Consider the following 19,001-nt stretch of genomic DNA (forward strand, 5'->3'; position numbering starts at 1 on the left):
CTCAGTGCAAAAATATAAAATGTTGCAACAGCTTTGAATCTGTGAATATAGCTCTGATTTCCTTTCGATGACATTTTCTGTGTCTGCAATAAAGATTGCGACTAAAAGCCAGTCAAACTGTGTCATATAGTCAGCTTTAATAGTTATGTCAAATTTATTTGTATTACTACTTAGTTGTTTTTGACCTACATATCTTTATATAGCAGGAAAAGGTGCATCTCACTTCTCCAATCTCCATTACTTTAGAGTACATTTGATTTTTGCTACAACAGACCTATCCATGAGATGGTCCAAGCTTGGGCTGTGGAAATATAATGATACAATGATAACGCCACCAATGCAAGTGTATACATACTGCCATGTCTGATTGCCTTTTTTTCTCCATTCAGATAGTCATTGTTTGACTATGTGTAAAATTACATGGATTACTGAAGCAAACATTTAATTAAATATAAAAGGTTCTGTTTTTACACTCATGTAACACTTAGAAATAAGCACACTTGTGCAGTGCATTTTATTTTATGGTGACATAAAATAGTGTCAAGGGTACGTTTTATCACCCAAAACCAAAAATTAAACAAAAAAATCGGTACACAGGATTAAAACAAACCGAGGCAAAAGCTAAATCAAAAGGCACAAGGCCCAACCTGAAAACGACAAGGAAGCTCTAGGAATACAGCCTGAAATGATCCAAACTGGCACAGAGTGAGCGGAGCAGGGAGACTGAATAATCTAAAGGAGGGGAGACAACAAAACACAGGTTAAACACGGGTTAGGAAACAGGGGGCCTAAAATAAGACAGAATAAGGAACAAAAAACAGGAAGCACAAGACATGAAACAAACAGATAAAGGAGAAACGATAAAACCTTAGCTGTCCCTGTAATGTGAAATTTTTAGATTGTAAAACATTAAAAAAACATTACATAGTATTTGTTTTTCTATTAAAGAAATAATTTCAGCTTATTTTTGTAGTTACTTGACAAGTCTGTCTTTCAATAGACTTAGCACATGGTGCCATATTGTTTTGTATCATAGCATGTTACGGTGTTTAGTCGTATTCTTGTGTCATTTTGTTATGATAGCTGCATTGTATTGTCTGTATTGTGCCATGTTACCATCTCATTTCATGTCAGTTATCAGTGTGGTTCATTACAAAATGTACAATGGCAGAAATACACATAGCAGATTTCAAAACACACAACTAATTTTGCAGTGTCTCCACATCAAAGGCCACCACACTCCCATTGTCAAGGCGTCTCGTCTTAACATTTCTGATTGCTTCCCTTCTACACCCAGCTTCATCGAGAATATTGGAGGCATCCTCCCCATGTTCCTGGTGCTGGCCTTCATGTACACTGTTTGCATGAACATCAAAGACTTGGTGCTGGAGAAGGAGCTCCGGCTAAAGGAAGTGCTGCGCGCTGTTGGCATTCAAAACGGTGCCCTCTGGTCTGCTAGGTTCACTGAAAACATAGTCCTGCTCACAGTTCCCTGTGCGCTCATAAGTATCATGGTTAAGGTCAGTAGAAAAGAAAGCTACTTTTTGGGAAGTGTCAAAACACAAAGCATACTCTGTAAACATACTTGCCTAAAACAAAATGTTATTTCACATGTTTTGGGGAACGGTAGCAGCCTCAGTGTGGCTACAACTTTTATACAGACTACCTTTAATGATTATGTTGGATAAAGGTAACCTAAAACACATGCTACACAATCAAGAAAGAGAGCATTCAACCTTTAAGCATCAGCACAGATAATCTTTTGCTCCTGTGGGTCGTTAAGGTTAGAGTGAGGTCCATGCTTTGTGTTTTGATATAACCGGTATTGTTAGCCAACCAAAATAATTTGTAATTAGGTAAATGAAAAAATAAGTCCACAATCAGTCCTCTTCAAATTATTACCAGTGATTTTACCAATCATGCAAGCACCTAAATTTCCACTTTCTTTTTCAAAATTAACTGCATCACCTCTACTTCTCTGTCTTAATCATATAAAAGCTTCAGTTTTGTAATTTGATAAACAATTGATTTGCACTTTATATTCCTATGATTGCAATGAAAGTGAATTGTCTGGCCAGTGCAGCACTGTGTGTCATTTTACATTATTGAACTTGCTGGGTAATACCATAAGTGGTACACCAAAGTCCTCCAGTGCAGACAAGTGCTCTTGTTGGTTGACTAAATTAGCATTTTCAAACTCGATGTTTGTATATTTTAATAACACCACTCTGTTTTTATGAGAAAGTAAGATCGATGAGCTGTTGGGTTATGTAAAACAAATAAAAACTGCATTAATATTTTGCTTCTTTCTTTGCTGACTAAAGCAAAAGTCAGAAATAATATGAACTTGAACCAACTCATCAAAGTGCTGCTTTTACTTCCGCTGCACTGACTTTTTTAGCAGCTTATATAATATATACAGGTTGGAACAGTATGAAAAAACATACCTCAGATTACCAAAACCTGTATCAGCATCACACTGCTTATGATGTATAATGCAGCCTAAGTACAATCTTCTAATGGTCTGAACATCATCAATCATTGAAATAACTTTGGAACAAAATGGAGTTGGTGTTATTCCCAGGAAAGAAGCTAAAAGTGTGGCCAACACAAGTAATGTGCAGAATGTTTGCTTATTTAGGGAATAAAAAATGTCTTTTAGATTGTGAATCTACTTGTAGTTGTTTCTTTGCTGATCCCTGTGTTAAATCAATGATTGGGTAGGATATAATAGACCTGCTTATCTGCCTGAATGATCCTCTGCGTAAGGATTGATTAGGAAAGCTGCATAGAGCACAGTTATCACAGAAGGAAAGCCCCTGTGCTGTTGGTGACATACGATGCAGCAGCATTATTATTGCTCTCGTTTAGATCGAGCGCATCCTTCAACGGCTCCTTGTTTTGTAGGCGTCGTTAATGAAATAAAAAAGGATGGTTATTTTAAATCAGCCTAATCAATTTTTGCAGTTTAATTGGAAAATGTGGCTGGTAAATAAAAACTGATATTTGAACAGCTGGCTGAAATGTAATTTCCCACAAGCCTAATGTGTTTGCAAGCCATCAACAAATTTGTAAACATTAATAACAATAAATTGAGTTAGTCGAGTGCCTTGGAGGAGCAACTGCAAGCAAATGTGTATTCAGATCACAGCCCCATTCTAAATGATAATTTCACAGCCATTTTTAGCACATTAATAATAATAGCGAATCAAATGGCAATTATCTAAAGGCTGTTTCTGGATTAGGTGTGACAACAACCGCTTCTGTCATCTACACCTGAGGCCCCTGTCGTTCCTAACATGCTCTCCCCTCCATCACAGAGGAGGCAGTGCACATCAATGCATTCGCACAATGCAGTAGTCTCCCCTTTCAGGCCAACTAAATCTTGATTTTTTTGTTTTTAAAAGAAAATGAACACAGACTCCTTATGATTGATACGCGCCACCTCTCCCAAACAGTATGTCCTTGTTTTGACAACCTCAAACCACCTTCCAAAATGTTTGTCATGCTTCTAGTCAGTCATTAAAAAGTGATTAATTTGTTGTCCAAAACAACATTGAAGCCACACGGTGAGAAAAGAATGCAAATGACAGAGACCACCTTCACAGATGGAAGACGGCTATTGACACCTCATCAGTCACTCATGGGTGAGGGACAAAAAAATTATAAGATGAGAATTTATTAAGGTAAACAGGGATAGAGGTGGAACAAGACATTAACCTGTGTGCTTACGGGCAATTTTAAAGTGCTTTCACTTCACCAAAAACCTTGTTTACTGCCGTTTGTTTCCACTACACTACATTTTTTGTAGAATGCACTTTAAAGATTGAGATTGACAGCTAGTTAACTAAGGTACAGGAATTTAAGAACTAGATATCCATGAATTGTTTGATACTCGTACATATTTAACTATCTTGTATAGTTAACCTCAGCTCTCAAAGCTAAAACATCCAAAAGATGCTTACAGGTGCACATTAACCATGCCATTTGCCTGTAGTGTCATTGATTTTTACTTACGATAAAAGACTAACAATAACCTAAAAAATCATAGACTTGAAAGCAGAACTAGCTCATCCATCCATCCATCCATCCATCCATCCATCCATCCATTCATCCATCCAGCCATCCATTTTCTGCTTATTATCTGCGGTATGGTCATGGTGGCATCAGACCAAGCAAGTCAACACAGACGTCCCTCTTCCCAGTAACGTTTTCCAGTTCCTCCTGAGGGATTCTGAGGTGCTCCCAGGCCAGGTGGGAAATATAATCCCTCCATAGAGTTCTAGCTCTGCCCCAGGGTGTCCTCTCAGTTGGACATGCCCATCAAGACCTCCACAGGGAGGCGACCAGGAGGCATCCTGATCAGATGCCCAAACCGCCTCAGCTGGCTTCTTTGGATTGAGATCCCTCCAGATGTCTTTCTTTAAGGCTGAGGCCGGACACCATCCTGACCATAGGTGAGGGTTGGAATGTAGATCAACCGGTAAATCAAAAGCTTTGCCTCCCGGCTCAGCTCCCTCTTTACTTCAGTGTTCCAGAGCAGTGCCTCCAAACAATGCTGATGCTGCGCCAATCTGCCAGTTAATCTCACAGTCCACTCTACCCTTACTCAAGAACAGGAGCCTGAAGTACTTGAACTCCTTCACTTTGGGCAAAGACTCACTCTCCACCAAGAGGGAGCAATCCACTGGTTTCCAGCAGAGGACCATGGCCTCGGACTTGGAGGTTCTTATTTCCATATGAGCCACTTTAAACAAACTACGATTCATTTTATTTAACTACCAGAATTCATCAATTAATCATGTCCAAAAAAAAGATTGTCTGACGGCCCTAGTTTATATTGATAATGTACTGATGGCCTATGTGTGTGAAAGAATTGCTCCTAATAATGATCAGAATTCAATTCTCCCCCTGCCCTCAGCTTAGGAGCATTTAAGCATCTCTCAGCTTTAATTTGAGTTAACACACTGCAGCTTTGCTGGCTTGGCTCAATCACATTGCTCTAATAATCTCTGTCTACAGCAGCAGGCTGCAGTTTTCATCATCAAAGATCTAAAAACCCATTATACTGTATGCTACCTGTCCAGCACCAAAGAGCAGTCAAATTTAGCCACTATCTAGAACAAAGTGGAGCACTGAGCGGCTGAAGTGACAGATATTCCCTCAGGGGTAGTGAAACCAAAGCAGAGAAAATGGGAGAGAATATTGGACTTTAAATTCATCAGATGGCCAAACACATAAATCAGATGTTGGATTTTTTTTTTTATAAGGAGCCCCAGATAGAAAGACTTGCTGACCTTTTCTGATGAACACTTGCGTCTTATTTTTGTGTAGGTCCAAAAAAGAAAACGGTTTAGATGTCTTTCTGCAAAAGCTTGGAAAACACTGCTGTTGTTACATTATTATGCCATGTAATGATATCAGACTGTTTCACCATTCACCTTCGCACATTCTTTCTCCATCAGAGTTCTTGTCATCTCTTTAGTCTCTTTACATTAAACCTAAGTGCTTTGTTTTTGAAGGAGACAATTAAGTTTTTCACCAAGAAAAAAACTGAACACAAGTAGGGATTAGTGAGGAGAGAATAGTGGGGCTAATGTGTCATCTGAGAGACACTGCTTCATACATTGTTTGAAAATAACTTCTGTCTGTTAGCAGCAGTTTAAAGCAAGCATTTACCAATCAAACTATCAAACTGTATTTATAAAACTATTGCATAACACTTAACATTAATTTGCTAGGCTATGGGGAACAGAAATACACAGTAGAGTACTTCTGGGTCATGGTGTCTGCAGTCCAATCCCACTCTCCACTAAAAAGCTGAAGCACTGAGCCTTCATGGATTTCAATGCCGTTTCAGAGCACACTTTATAGAACGATGCATCAAAACCCTTGAGAAGAAGTGTGGAGTTTTATTCAACAGAGGTGCCTTTAAACAGATGTGTGTGCTGCTCCCTAACTAAACAAGTTAAACAAGTTACCTATTCAAGGAAAAAGGGCATCATGTCCCTAACCAGGCATACAGACATACATATGTTAAGACCAGATGTAAAGGGGTCACTGTCTTGTCTGGTGTGGTTCTACTAATCCTCAGGTTCCTCCGGTCTCTGGCCCGCTCCCTCCCCTTATACATGACTTTAGCCTGGATCTACTCAGTGGCCATGATTGTTAAGGGTATCGTTGTGGAGAAAGAGGCGAGGCTGAAGGAGACCGTGAGGATCATGGGCCTGAGGAGCGACATCTATTGGCTGAGCTGGGCTGTGTCCAGTGCGATACCTCTTGCTATCAGCGCTGTCCTTCTTTCACTTATACTGAAGGTGATTCTAAGATGATTTAACAATGATTTAAGGAGGACCCAGTGCTACTTTTAAAGAGTTTCAGAGTTTCACCATCCTTTTATCATGGACTAATGAGACTTTAGAATAATGAAGGTGCTGATTTAAAGAAGAAGACTAGTTATAAGCAATCATTAAGTTTTTGCAAATTTAGAAAAGTTCCAAATGAATCATCAAAAACTTCGTGCAACAGTGCCATTTCTTTGGCTCTATTAAACTGGCACCAACTCGTCTCTTTGAATTAGGCTCAAAGAGGACAGAAGCATCATGGGAGAACTCACTAAAAGAAAGAAGGGTCCTTCTTCCAAGTGGCAAAGCAAAAGAGTGACAAACTTAATAACTCTCAAACCATATTTAACCCAAAGAGCAATATTGTAAAATATTTACAAATCCCTGATTTGTAAACCAAATAGAGCTCTTTCACTTTGCCTGCTTCGTTGTAAAATCTATGATGATAAGAACATTTACAAGATACCCTCTTTATTCAAACCTTCTGACTTATTCCGGGTAATTTTGACATTGCATCCACATTGCTTTTCACCTTTGTCTTGTCATCCTCTTTTGTCGCAGTATGGCAAAGTGCTACAGTACAGTGACCCTTCGGTAATCTTCGTCTTCCTGCTGGTATTCTGCCTGGCCACCATCACTCAGTGCTTCTTCATTAGCGTCTTCTTCTCTAAGGCTAACTTAGCGGCAGCGTGTGGCGGCCTCATCTTCTTTGTCCTCTACCTGCCACACGTCCTCTGCTATGCCTGGAGGGACGTCATGGGTTTAGGGCCCAAGGTTGCTGTGGTAAGTTCATCTCCAGCTCTGGCGTGGTTTTAAATATTTTACCCTGCTGTTATCAGACACAAGAAGTAACTGAATTCTGACTTATATTCATCTGTTATGTTTCCGCACTGTGATCACACTTTTGACAGTCGTAACTGTTTGTTCCTTATCCTTTTATGTCAAAACAGGTACATGTCTGATTTGATCTGTGCTGGTTGCTATGAAAAGAAGTGAATTCACTCCTTGAGTCAAAAATATCTGTAAAGGATTTGCCTTTATCGTATCACAATTCTCATGATAATAAGGTGTGAAGTGTCGCAGTAAGATGAATTTGGAGGTCTAGTGGAATTTAAATCATGATACAAAGGCTTTAAAGAAGCATATTAAATATTTATACTGTCACTAAGCATTTCCTTTTACTTGTTGAAACACATCTTGGCACAAACCTGAAGATTTTAACTCATTCTGGACATACTCGAGGGACACAAACATGAAACATTTACATAAAAGAAGAGACTATACAGGCAGACTGAGAGGAAGTTGGGGATTTTCTCCTTTCCTCTAAGGGATAGAGATAAATAGTGCACCATTGCTCAACTTTTACTGTAGTCTGTCTGTGTGACCTTTATGGCGGTGTTGCTATCATTTGTCCTCAAGCTGTCCTTTCTGCCAACACACAAAAGACTCACAAAATCCTGAATCTTCATTGCTGTGTGTCCAAGTGAATCAGCCCAGACTTTCAGTCAGGTTGCCTTTCCTGTGCTGAATACCATATCTGGTGCTGGCTGGCTGAGGTTAACAGATATTTTAATGGAATAAAATAAACTGTCGAATTAAAATAATTTTTGATTAGGGTTGCCATGTTTTTTTTCTGCCAATGAAAATTATATATGAGTGAAATTTGCAGATCAGCTGCAAATACAAATTATATTTGTGTTTTATCATGGCTGCTGGTTTGATCCATCTTTTTAGCTCTGTAGTCTACTGGAACCTTATTAATGGTAGCAGCATAACCTGATGAAAGGAGCCCAAAAGTCATCCTTGTTCAGTCAACAACAGGCTTTTACTAACCTTGTTTAGCAGAGCCTTACAAAAACATCCCTAGGAGCAATGCAAAAGGTATCCAGCAGTAAACATGACTGGATTATGCACTGTTCTCATGTGTTATTGATGTAAATTAAGTAACATATTATATTAAAATGATAAAGCTATTGAATAGGCTAGACTGTGTAAATAGTCCTAATAATGTTGGTATTTAAGTGCTAGACTTTGGTTATTATTCAAATAATAAAAAAAATTAGAATTATAATTATTAATAGAAAAAAATAAATTATTAAACATGCTTTTGGGATTATTAAAGTTGTCTAAATCTAAATCTAATAATTAACTGGGCACCACCCTGAAAGCAGGGAATAACAACCAAAGAAGAGCAAACATCAGTCTCTGAATTAATTATTTAAACAATGTTATTATTATTGTTTAATATTGATATTTTAATAAAAAAAGGAGGTGTAAGACTGTACCCTTACTCTCTCAACTAGCAATAATGGCAAATTTTTCATGGGTGCAACCCATATACTCAGCTCTGCTGTTCATCCCACAAATCCATGTTCCTTACAAATGTGTAACCATTCAAAAGGGAAATAAAAATGCTTTCCAACGAGATATTATTTATTGCCAAGAAGCAACGAAGAAATAATCTACCAAACACAAACAGCCAACTACCCAGGTAAAGTAGTCACTCTTTACGAAAGTTCTTCATACTGTCAGTGGTCTCCTTTAAAACTTTCAGTTTATTCACTTTTGTAGACTTAATGCAGGTTATGAAGTATATTACATATAAAGCACTGCAAACCTTAATTAATCTCTACACAAAGTGCCATTGCAAGGTGCTCCCCTGGTACAGACATTTTTCTCCCTTGCTCCAGCTAGATGGATAGCCCTCCAGCCCTCTAATTAGCATGAGCAATGTTCCTCTGACCAAACCACTATCCAGTTCATCCTTATACTTTATCACAGATGTGTGAGTGTATGTGTATGTCTGCATAGGTTTTCCTCTCCCTCAGCTCGGATGAAACTACGGCGTGCCAAGGCACACAAATTCTCTCCTGTGCTGTCCTTGATAATGAAGTGTTTAATCGGAGTAGAATTTCAAAAGATCACCTGAAATAAACGACTATATATCAGAGGGTCACCATGAGACAGGGCTCAGTCATATACCAGCAACCAAAATAACTGCTGTACTTTCACAATTTTTTCGCCTTTTTTCCCTGAATTTTAATGACATAACAACCCCAAAGTTCTTTTAGATTCCTGAAAACTGATGGGGTTTTAATGCTAAGTTTTTGGTTATTGTTTAAATCTTAATTATAACGTTTAGAATTTGGTTATTAGTAAATAAGGTTGTTACACAACATAAAAAAAGAGCAAAATCAGTCTTAGCAATAACATTATTATTTAATAAATATTGATATTTTAATGAAGAGAAGGTATGAAATCAGGACTGACCATCTCATCTAGCAGATTATTATTGTGTATATGTACAATAACCACAGACAACTCCTCTTTAATTGTATAATAGGATTTATTAAACAAAGAAGCATCAGTTATCAATGAGGCTTAATTCAACAATTAACTATTATAACAAAACCACGATAAACAAAATATTCACAAAACAAATCCTAGCTTGGAAAATGTGTCAGAGAGAGAGAGAGAGAAAAACAAGATGGCGATGGTCTTCAAATTGCTGAGTCACATCTGGTTTCATATGTGTGACTTCAAAGAAGGTAGACTTAAAGCAGATGGAGAAAGGACCTTTAGCTCTAAGATACAACATTAGCTGCATAACTTCACCACATAGAAACCCAGTGGACTGACTTTGATTATATAGTTGCGCTAATGTCTGTAGGTAAAGGCACCGTACAGGATATATGTGGACACAGCAAAGTAAATCAACAACACATAAGCAGACAGTAGGACAACAAATGCAGCTTTCAATGCATGCACATGAAACACTTCCTTCAGCTAGTTCTGCCCAGATCATAGCCTCTTACTTGTGATCAAGGTGTGCGATTTGAGTCCACACAGATCCAGGAGCGAGCAGTGGTATTTCCCATAAAGAACCTACTGCTCCCTTTGAAGCTCTATTGTGCCTGTTTCTAATTTAGTATGTGCATATTTTATTTTAAAAATGTCTTTTTCCAGGTTCTATTTTTTAGAAGTTCTTATATTTAACAAGAATAAAAGGTCTGTTTTTAAATAGAGTATAACGTAGTTAAACACAGAACATACCATCAAGAACAAATAATCACAGAGGAAAAACAAAAATAATCAAAAACAGAATAAAGTTCCTCAATGACGCCTTCAAATGGCTGTTTTTCGACCAACATTTCCAGCTGCTAATTCCAACATTTGAGAAGCTACAGTACAACAAGAGAATCTTTTCTTTTCAAATGACTTGAAATATTTCCTCAGTCAGTGAAACAGTTGCCAGTTTTTGGGCAATGGACTGATTTATGGACTAATTACTCTTTTTTTCAGCCAAATCATTCCAGTAGAAACTCTTTCAGACAGGGAACTTTGTTCACTGACATTTTCATGCAAGACTTTTGCAGCCAGACACACATGTGTCTCTGTACAGAGACCGTCCATCACTCCAGCTCTATTTTCCAAAAAATATCCCAGGAAATGGCTTCTCAGAAAGCACTGGAACTGTTATTACACTTCCCCTCAACAATGCTCTTTCTCTGCAGCCAGCTGAATGGTTGCTGAATGTGCAGTGTTGACATCTGTTCAATAGAGGGGGCTTGTTTTGTCTGTCTCCCAACTGGTGCCCTTTTCTCAAAAGCCAAAGGAGTGGTTCCTGTCGTTTTGTCAGCCGTTCACACAGAGGTCAAGGATGGGTGCCCGGTAGCCCTGCTGTCACCCCTCATCTACTGACTCACTGCTGATTGCTTGGCAGTCTACAGGCATGGGAGGACAACACAGGAAGAGCCCAGCAGTGTTAGCAGCCAGGCTAGATATTTGGCGTCACTGCAGAGCTTTTTCAGATTCTCAGCTTGGTAATGAAACATCAGTTCGAACAGGATCCATGATGTTTGCCTCTGAAGCTCAGGCAAAGGCTTCTGCCGCATTGAAAATGCTGCGAGCAAATGAGGCGTGATAAAACAGCTGGCAGGCAACATGGCAACGCAGAGTGATAGGCCATGGCAGATGATGTCTCACGGGCAAAGCATCATTTGCAATTTCCTACTGTATGAAACAGCCAACAAATCTTCGTTTGCTGCACACAGATTTTAGACTTCATCTTCATTCTCTTCTGAAGTCCTTAGAGATGTTCACAAAGGCAGCACAGCAATTACACCAGCTGATGCCTGGGTAGATGATGTTCCTGTGGCTGCTGCAGTAGCTTATTGATCAGTTATGGCTATGACCTTGGGTGATAACAGTGTATCTATTGCATTATATCATCATTATAATGCAGTAACCAGAGACTTTGCATAAGCAGCAGGCATATCCTTTTTTGTCAAAGATGAAGCCCAACCACTGAGATTTCAAACAGCATTATTTGTAACGGCCTGTTGGTGTTGAGTGCACTGATCACTGAAAGCTGAGCAAGCTTGTATGCAACCATTTGAGTAAATGGCCTGATATTTTTTCAGCAAATAATCTCTTAATGACTTATTTTGCCCCATTGCCACTTAAAAATCTTCAATAAAGCACAGTATTCATTTTAATTAATATTGATCCTGTTTCAGGAAAAACAGACATTAACAAAGAGTTTTAAGGAAGTGGTTGCATGTGATTAACAAGGCACCACTTTTGATGGATTAGTCATACATACAATGCATTTTCAACCCTTTATGCTAATATGGACAAAGGGTTAAAGCAAAGTCCACAAACTAAGAATGGGTGTTAATACAGTTATACCATATTAAGAATAGCCTTGGTATTTAATAGGAGCTAGTACACTCACAGAGACAGAGATGAAAAAGAGGAAACAGAGGACTACCTGACCCTCTTTCCTGATGTAACAATGCTTCACTATAAATCACTTCCAGTACCCTGTAATCAACGTCATTGCCGCGTTTTTTTAAAGAAAATAAGATTGGAACCCTTTTGTTAAAGGGTTAAAAAAAAAAAAAAACCTGCAAAGGTGCATGCTCCGCTCGCTGTGCTTGCATGCGCACGCAGCCAACAGCTTGCATTATTTGGGGTTTCAAACACCTGGTGGAAAGACCATTTATCCCTGAAAAATTTGGGGAAGGTTTGGCAGTATTAATAAAATGTATACCACCCAATCCTACCAGAAACCCATGAATAACACCACTTTGAAAGCGGGTGCAAGACACGCCCACAAGAAGGTGACATTTGAGAGGATTTTCATTCCTGTCCCATCCCACTCCCAAAGAAATAGTCCCGTCTCGTCCGTTCCCGCTCATTTGAATAGATGAATATATACCCCAACATGCTTGTATCGTTGGAGGAAGTGTCGGCTGCAGCATGCTGTTTCCAGTGTGGGAAGTGTACTTCGATCATCCATAATCCTATAGGTGGAGTTGTGATTTTCACTGTTGACTGCTACAAGTGAAGTTAAAATTTTGGGAAAAAAAGGGGGATGATAACTGTTGAGCTCTGTGCTGACAAAGGTTGGCTCCATAAATGTCACTTTCCACCAGATTGGCTGGTAGAAAAATTTAAAAAATCAGTCCCAGCAGACAATTTCAACTTGTAGAGGGCAGTTGCTTTGCAGATTTTTGACACAAATTGTTGAATTTAAGCACTCTGTAATAAAATGTCAAGATTTGGACCCAAGTGATCAACAGTCATACTAAATTCCCATACACATAGGTTTCCATCTTAAAAAAACCCCAAAAAACATGGTCTTAGGGTTTAGTTACTCTTTTTTATTTGTTTGTGATAAATTCTATCATGGCAAACATCAACCTCTTAACAAGTGGGAACAGACTGTACCAACATTACAGTATGATATACATATATCTCTCTGTTAAAGCTCTACAAGAACAACTAAAGTGCTATCCTGTTCTACTAGCTGACATATTTAATATGAACAGTAGAAAATGGTCTGACTTATTGAAAGACAAACTTAATTATGATAAATAGATTAGCTGAGGAAAACACTTAAGCTGAAATACTAGGTTTTTACCTGGTAAATATATGGTAAATTATATTGTGTAATTGGGTAATTACCACTGTAATACCTAGGTACATGCAGAGAAACTACGATTGAAATACTAGGTATAATAAAAGAAATTTAAATTATATTGTGTTATTGGGTAATTACCACTAGTGATATAAAGGTAAATGCAGAGAAACTACATTTGAAATACTAGGTAATTACCTGGCAAATATATAACACTATATTGTGTTTTGGGGTAATTACCACTGTGATAAATAGGTAAGTAATAACTCACCAATAATACACTATTACCATATATTTAGCAGGTAAACACCTAGTAATTATGGATCTGTAAAAGAAAAGTTTACCCATATTTCATGTCTAACCAGTCATTTAACTACTGATGCCTCAACTTTCTCTTCTTTGTTTTCCAGAGTTTGTTGTCATGTGTTGCCTTTGGCTTTGGCGCAGAGACCTTCGCTAAGTACGAGGTGCAGGGCATCGGTATTCAATGGCACAACATTAACAAGAGTCCAGAAGAGGGAGATCACTACACCTTTATTGTTTCCATCCTCATGATGCTCTGTGATGCTGCTATTTATTGGATCCTCACCTGGTACATTGAGAACGTCTTTCCAGGTATCTATTCAAAGTGGAATAACACAACACTAAAAAAAGGATACTTAAATTTAATCTTCTAATTACTTTTCTTCCATGAGACCCCGTCCTCTCAATTTAAAATAATGTCAATGCAGCAATCCTAACAGGATAGTCTTAATGCTTTTCTCATCGACTCTAATTAAAAGAAGACGGGATTTGTGCCAAGCTGTCGAGAGGAAACATACACTGTAAAGCACTGTAGTCCCTGCAGCCAAGCTGTCATTAAAATGTGTATAACATTTTCCACGCTTGATCCCAGGCCAGTATGGAATCCCTAAGCCGTGGTACTTCCCTTTCACGGCCTCTTATTGGTGTGGGACAACCGCAGAGATTCAGTCTAACCCCGGCCTGCTGCAAGACTCCACTGCACTCAAAGGTAAACACACATAAAATCTCACTTGTGGTGTGTAGTAGCACTGCTGCACACCCAGTTGTTCTGTTTTTCTTAGATTCCAGAGTTCATCAGGGAGTGAGCTAATTGCAAACAAACATTAGCGCCTTATTTGTCACATAGGGTGATAATAGAACTTGGCGCTTTTGTGTAAGGAAAATGTTTAAAATCAGGAACTTGTTCAAAAATACTTTTTCCAATTAACAAGCAGAGCCAGTGAAGTCATTTTTTAATGCTCAGCTGTCTTTTCTTTTACTCTCTAAAGGCCAAAGAAGCATTTTAACACTATTTGGCTTCTTTGTTAGGCTTATTATTTTAAAATGACATTTCTACAAATGTTACTGATGTAAACAAGCTTTTACCGCTAAATGAGATATATTGTTAGATTTTGTGTCTCTGTGTCTTTCTTTATCTGGCCTGTTAGTATGTTTATTTTTGTGTTTTTAAAATGTTTTACTGTCTTTCTAAAGCATATCTGGAGAAGCCACCGCCTAATGTGAAACCAGGAGTCTCGATCCGCAATCTTGTTAAAATCTACAAAACTGGGAAAAAGCTGGCGGTAGACGGGCTGAGCGTGGACTTCTATGAGAATCAGATCACATCTTTCCTCGGCCACAATGGGGCCGGAAAAACAACCACAATGTGAGTCATGTTATCTTTTCTCTCTCATTCTTTTCCACTTTGCTGTACATGTAATTTCATTGGGCAAAACTAATCTAAGTACACAGCGCGACTGTCCTGATGTGACATTTATTCAGTAGTCGCTGCTGTCAGAGTGACATCTTATGAGAGGGCATTTATCACGCACAGTCAGCTGTTGTGTTGATATTGGGACTCATCTAATTGCAGTTTAGAAAATAGTTGAAAGGTTGGAAGGGCTTCGGGATGACAGAAATAACTGAAACCCAGTGGCCCAGAAAGAATGAGCGAGAGAAGGAGAGAACAAGTGATGCAAGACTAAGGGCTGAAGGGAAGACATTCGCTCAGAGCGACTGTAACCAAACATAACAGAGCACAATAACAGAGAAGGACAGAGGAAGGACTCTGTCACACACTGAAACTCTGTGTGGATGCATTTTGAAAGGACAGTATCTATCTGTCTGTGAAATTCAGTGTTACAATTCAGTTTGTGCACAAGCACACACGAAAAAGCAACCCAGTTCATCTCTGTAGGGAACAGGATGACTTTGGGTCAAATCCAAACGGTTAAATTTTATTGAATAGCATGAAGTCAGTGTTTTTGATGGTGTGGATATTTCTTGATTATTTTAACCACTGTGTAAATACTAATATGCTGTTTTAAAAATTTTCTACACTGTAAGTAGGTTGAAAAAGATTACAGGTGTAACACTGTTTAGTTATTGACAGGGTTGTGTCTAGACTTTGTTAAACTAGGAGTATAACTGGGAGGGCTCACATATCTGAACGTGCAAGTATAGGGTGTTTACTCGCGTATTTTTTAAATATTTGCACAAATAACTCATTCCACTAACACGTCAAATAGCATGTATGTGATTGCCCACTAGACACAAGAGGGACATCCTTCAGCATCTGGCATTTCAGTCAGTTGTCTACAAATATTGCTGAGCTTGACTAAACTGAGAGGATTGCTGCTTCATATTTGCTGTGACAATGTGACAGACAAAAGTTTTCACAACCAACCGGGCAATTAACCTCTTCACTCACTTCCCTTCAAGTGAGCACTTTTTTCATTCCTGTACTGGTAGAACAGGCACATTCGTCGGGTAGCCTTGGACAGACTCCACAAGTTTCTCCTCCATTTTCCAGCTGAATGAAACCCACCCTCCCCAGGCTAGTCCTTCTGAGATCCTGCGGGGTGTATTTCACATAGATTGCCAAAGGATCTCTATGCTGATTGGTCATTGCAGCTCGAGTTATTCTCTTGAGTCTGGCGAATACAGGCATAAAGTGAATGGTGCATTAGATGTGGTGTGGATTTTTGTCATTCGTGCAAATTATTCGCTCAATTCATGTGTTTCTCTCCACACATTCGCGGCAGTATCCCTTTAAATATGAAGTTAAGGTTACTGACAGCCCTAAAAATTCAGCTGTTCATTCGGATCTCTCAGGCTGTGAACTGAACCAACCTGAGGGATCTGAGACGTTTTATCAGTAAATTGAATGTGTGACGGAGTTATTGAAAGGGTTGTGGCATCATATCTGTATGTATTGGCTCTAGGTGAAGTCATCACTGCAGCATCTGCCAAAGGTAAACATGATGCCCAATTTAATGAACAGTCAGTGATGTTGCCTCTGATGTGGCAAAAGGCCACTCAAAGGTCAAGACTGTTATGGGGTGGCCAAATGAAGGGTGCCCGATTCCACTTAATGTAGACACCCCTGGTTAGTCCTCCACATATTCTTCCTCAGCAGTTCTTGCATGAAAACTACCTTCCCCTACTTTAAATGAATTGAATTAAAACCCAACTGATGAACAGGACATAATATACTTTGACAAATGTGTTTAAATAGAGCAGGGAATAAATCTTATTCACCATTATGTTCAACCAGCTGCTCTTGAGTTGCTGATACTCTTTCTTGGCATCTCTCTTATTCACATTACATTATTAATCATGATCTAAAAATCAACAGCCAGGGTTATTCTTAAAGCTCTGTGTTTTTTTTTCTCTGTAGGTCAATTCTAACCGGGCTCTTCCCTCCCACGTCTGGCACTGCTCTCATCAATGGTTACAATATCCTCACTGACATGGACAGCATCCGGAAGTACTTGGGGATGTGCCCACAGCACAATGTCTTATTCAATGAGTGAGCAGAATTTCGCTGCTTCGTCTTTGCACTCAACCAGTCATTGGTATAATCATGTTTTGCCACTGGTGTTTAAAAGAGAAGAGGAAGTAGCAGATCATTACAGTGCAGTTTAATCATATGCATAACGAGGGCTCAGACTCAGCTTATGTTTCATATCAACACATCATTATCACTTTCTCTTTTTCTGCCAAAAAAAGAGATGAACTTTGCTCAGACCGTCCGCTAAATTTCCCTTAATAACATCACTCCTAGCTATTATTCTGATTTTTTTACTTCACCTTTAGATTCCCCTCTATTTCTCTCCCTGCACAAACTGATTACCTGCAACTCGACAAAAGTCCTACATCATAATTACAGCTAAGCACTCGCAAATTACTTTCATTAATATTAATCCAGGACAGTCAAAGCATCTATATTAAGTAGGGTTAAAATATTCATGCAAACAGGAGAGTAGACATTATGACATATTGTGTTCTCACTTATGAGGCGAATTCAAGAATTTTCTTTCTCAGAGCTCTCAGAATAAATCTGGATCCTCTTGCAGGATGCATAAATGTGGCACATGAATATATCTAACACTTACATATGAGGAAGTGACAGGTGATACCCTCTTTGGACAGTCAAATCTACTCACGTCAATCAGATATGTCCTGATGCTTTTTATATCTTCACAGGCTGACAGTGGAGGAGCATATTTACTTCTACTCCAGGCTGAAAGGACGCAGCCGAGATGAGGTGAAAATGGAGATGGATCAGATGATTAAGGATGTTGGTTTACCACACAAGCGGAAGGATCTTGCTAAGAACCTGTCAGGTGTGTCTTTGCATGCGAACGCTGACATGTTAAAGTTGTATATTTTGAAATTATACAGAAATGTAAATGCGTTTTAGTGTTTGATCCTTCACCTCCCATGGGAAGGATTATCACTTGCCGAGTATCCGTTTTGTTCAGGATAAAGCCACGCTGTCATGCCTGTCTCAGCACACACATGCACTACACCTGTGTGTGACAAGTTGTAATTCATTTTCAGGTGCATGTGTGTAGGGTGGGGGGCTGGGCAGAGCAAGTCCTTTTTGATAAATTGTCCCCAGTCACGGATTGCTTGTGAGCAAAATCACTGAAATATGACTTTCAGGGTTGATCTATGCTGACATTTCCACTACATTAGCACTACATTGGATGCATTTTGAAAGAGCCTGCTCTGAGAGTGGAGCCCTGAATAACCCTACTTCTCCGCGATCAATCATTGCACATCATGCAAAAGACAATAAAATCCGGGGCTCGGCACATTTATTCCACGATCAGTTCCCAATATTGTGTCCATTTTACATCTGAAACTTAATGCTGAAGGATGGCTGTGTGGGATTTCTCAAAGATTACTGCCAGATTTCTACTCCACTGTACAAAGATGAGTCTCCATTCCATGTCAGATGCAATTTTTAAAGTTTTCTGTCATTGTAGCACATGTCCAAGGCAGAATAAATCACTTAGATAAAGCTGATATAGGTTTTTCTGTCTTCTAGGTGGCATGCAGAGGAAGTTGTCTGTGGCTATAGCGTTTGTCGGCGGCTCAAAAATTGTCATATTGGATGAACCTACTGCAGGAGTGGACCCCTACGCCCGCAGGGGTATCTGGGAACTGCTGTTAAAGTACAAACAAGGTATGAGATCAGTGGCAAGAACCAAAGGCTCCTGTAAAGACTTTGAAGTCACCTATGTTTGCAGAATTGACTGGAAAGCGCAGAGCTCACGTTTGATGTGTTTCAAACTTTTCCAAAACCGAGCCGAGCTGAAGGTGAACTTTTAACTGAGAAGTCTGGAAAGTATCCTGAACGAGAGCTGGGGTGATAAAACAGGAGAGAGGAGTCTGTGACACCCTGCTGTGGGTGGAGAGAAATTGTAATTTGTACTGGG

At 39.1% G+C, this 19,001-nt stretch overlaps 1 protein-coding gene across 2 annotated transcripts in view; it reads left to right on the plus strand.

The window, feature by feature from the left end:
- The window catches only part of LOC121504174 (phospholipid-transporting ATPase ABCA1-like), a 269,110-nt gene that overhangs the window by 113,515 nt on the left and 136,594 nt on the right, over positions 1 to 19,001 (plus strand). For both annotated transcript variants that reach the window (XM_041778824.1, XM_041778823.1), the window contains 8 exons: positions 1,298 to 1,520; positions 6,906 to 7,127; positions 13,680 to 13,884; positions 14,165 to 14,281; positions 14,767 to 14,938; positions 16,952 to 17,083; positions 17,761 to 17,900; positions 18,611 to 18,748. In XM_041778824.1, the coding sequence (XP_041634758.1) occupies positions 1,298 to 1,520; positions 6,906 to 7,127; positions 13,680 to 13,884; positions 14,165 to 14,281; positions 14,767 to 14,938; positions 16,952 to 17,083; positions 17,761 to 17,900; positions 18,611 to 18,748 (1,349 nt within the window). The remainder of the gene's footprint in view (positions 1 to 1,297; positions 1,521 to 6,905; positions 7,128 to 13,679; positions 13,885 to 14,164; positions 14,282 to 14,766; positions 14,939 to 16,951; positions 17,084 to 17,760; positions 17,901 to 18,610; positions 18,749 to 19,001) is intronic.

Source organism: Cheilinus undulatus, linkage group 22 (assembly GCF_018320785.1).
Source record: "Cheilinus undulatus linkage group 22, ASM1832078v1, whole genome shotgun sequence".
Lineage (NCBI taxonomy): Eukaryota > Metazoa > Chordata > Actinopteri > Labriformes > Labridae > Cheilinus > Cheilinus undulatus.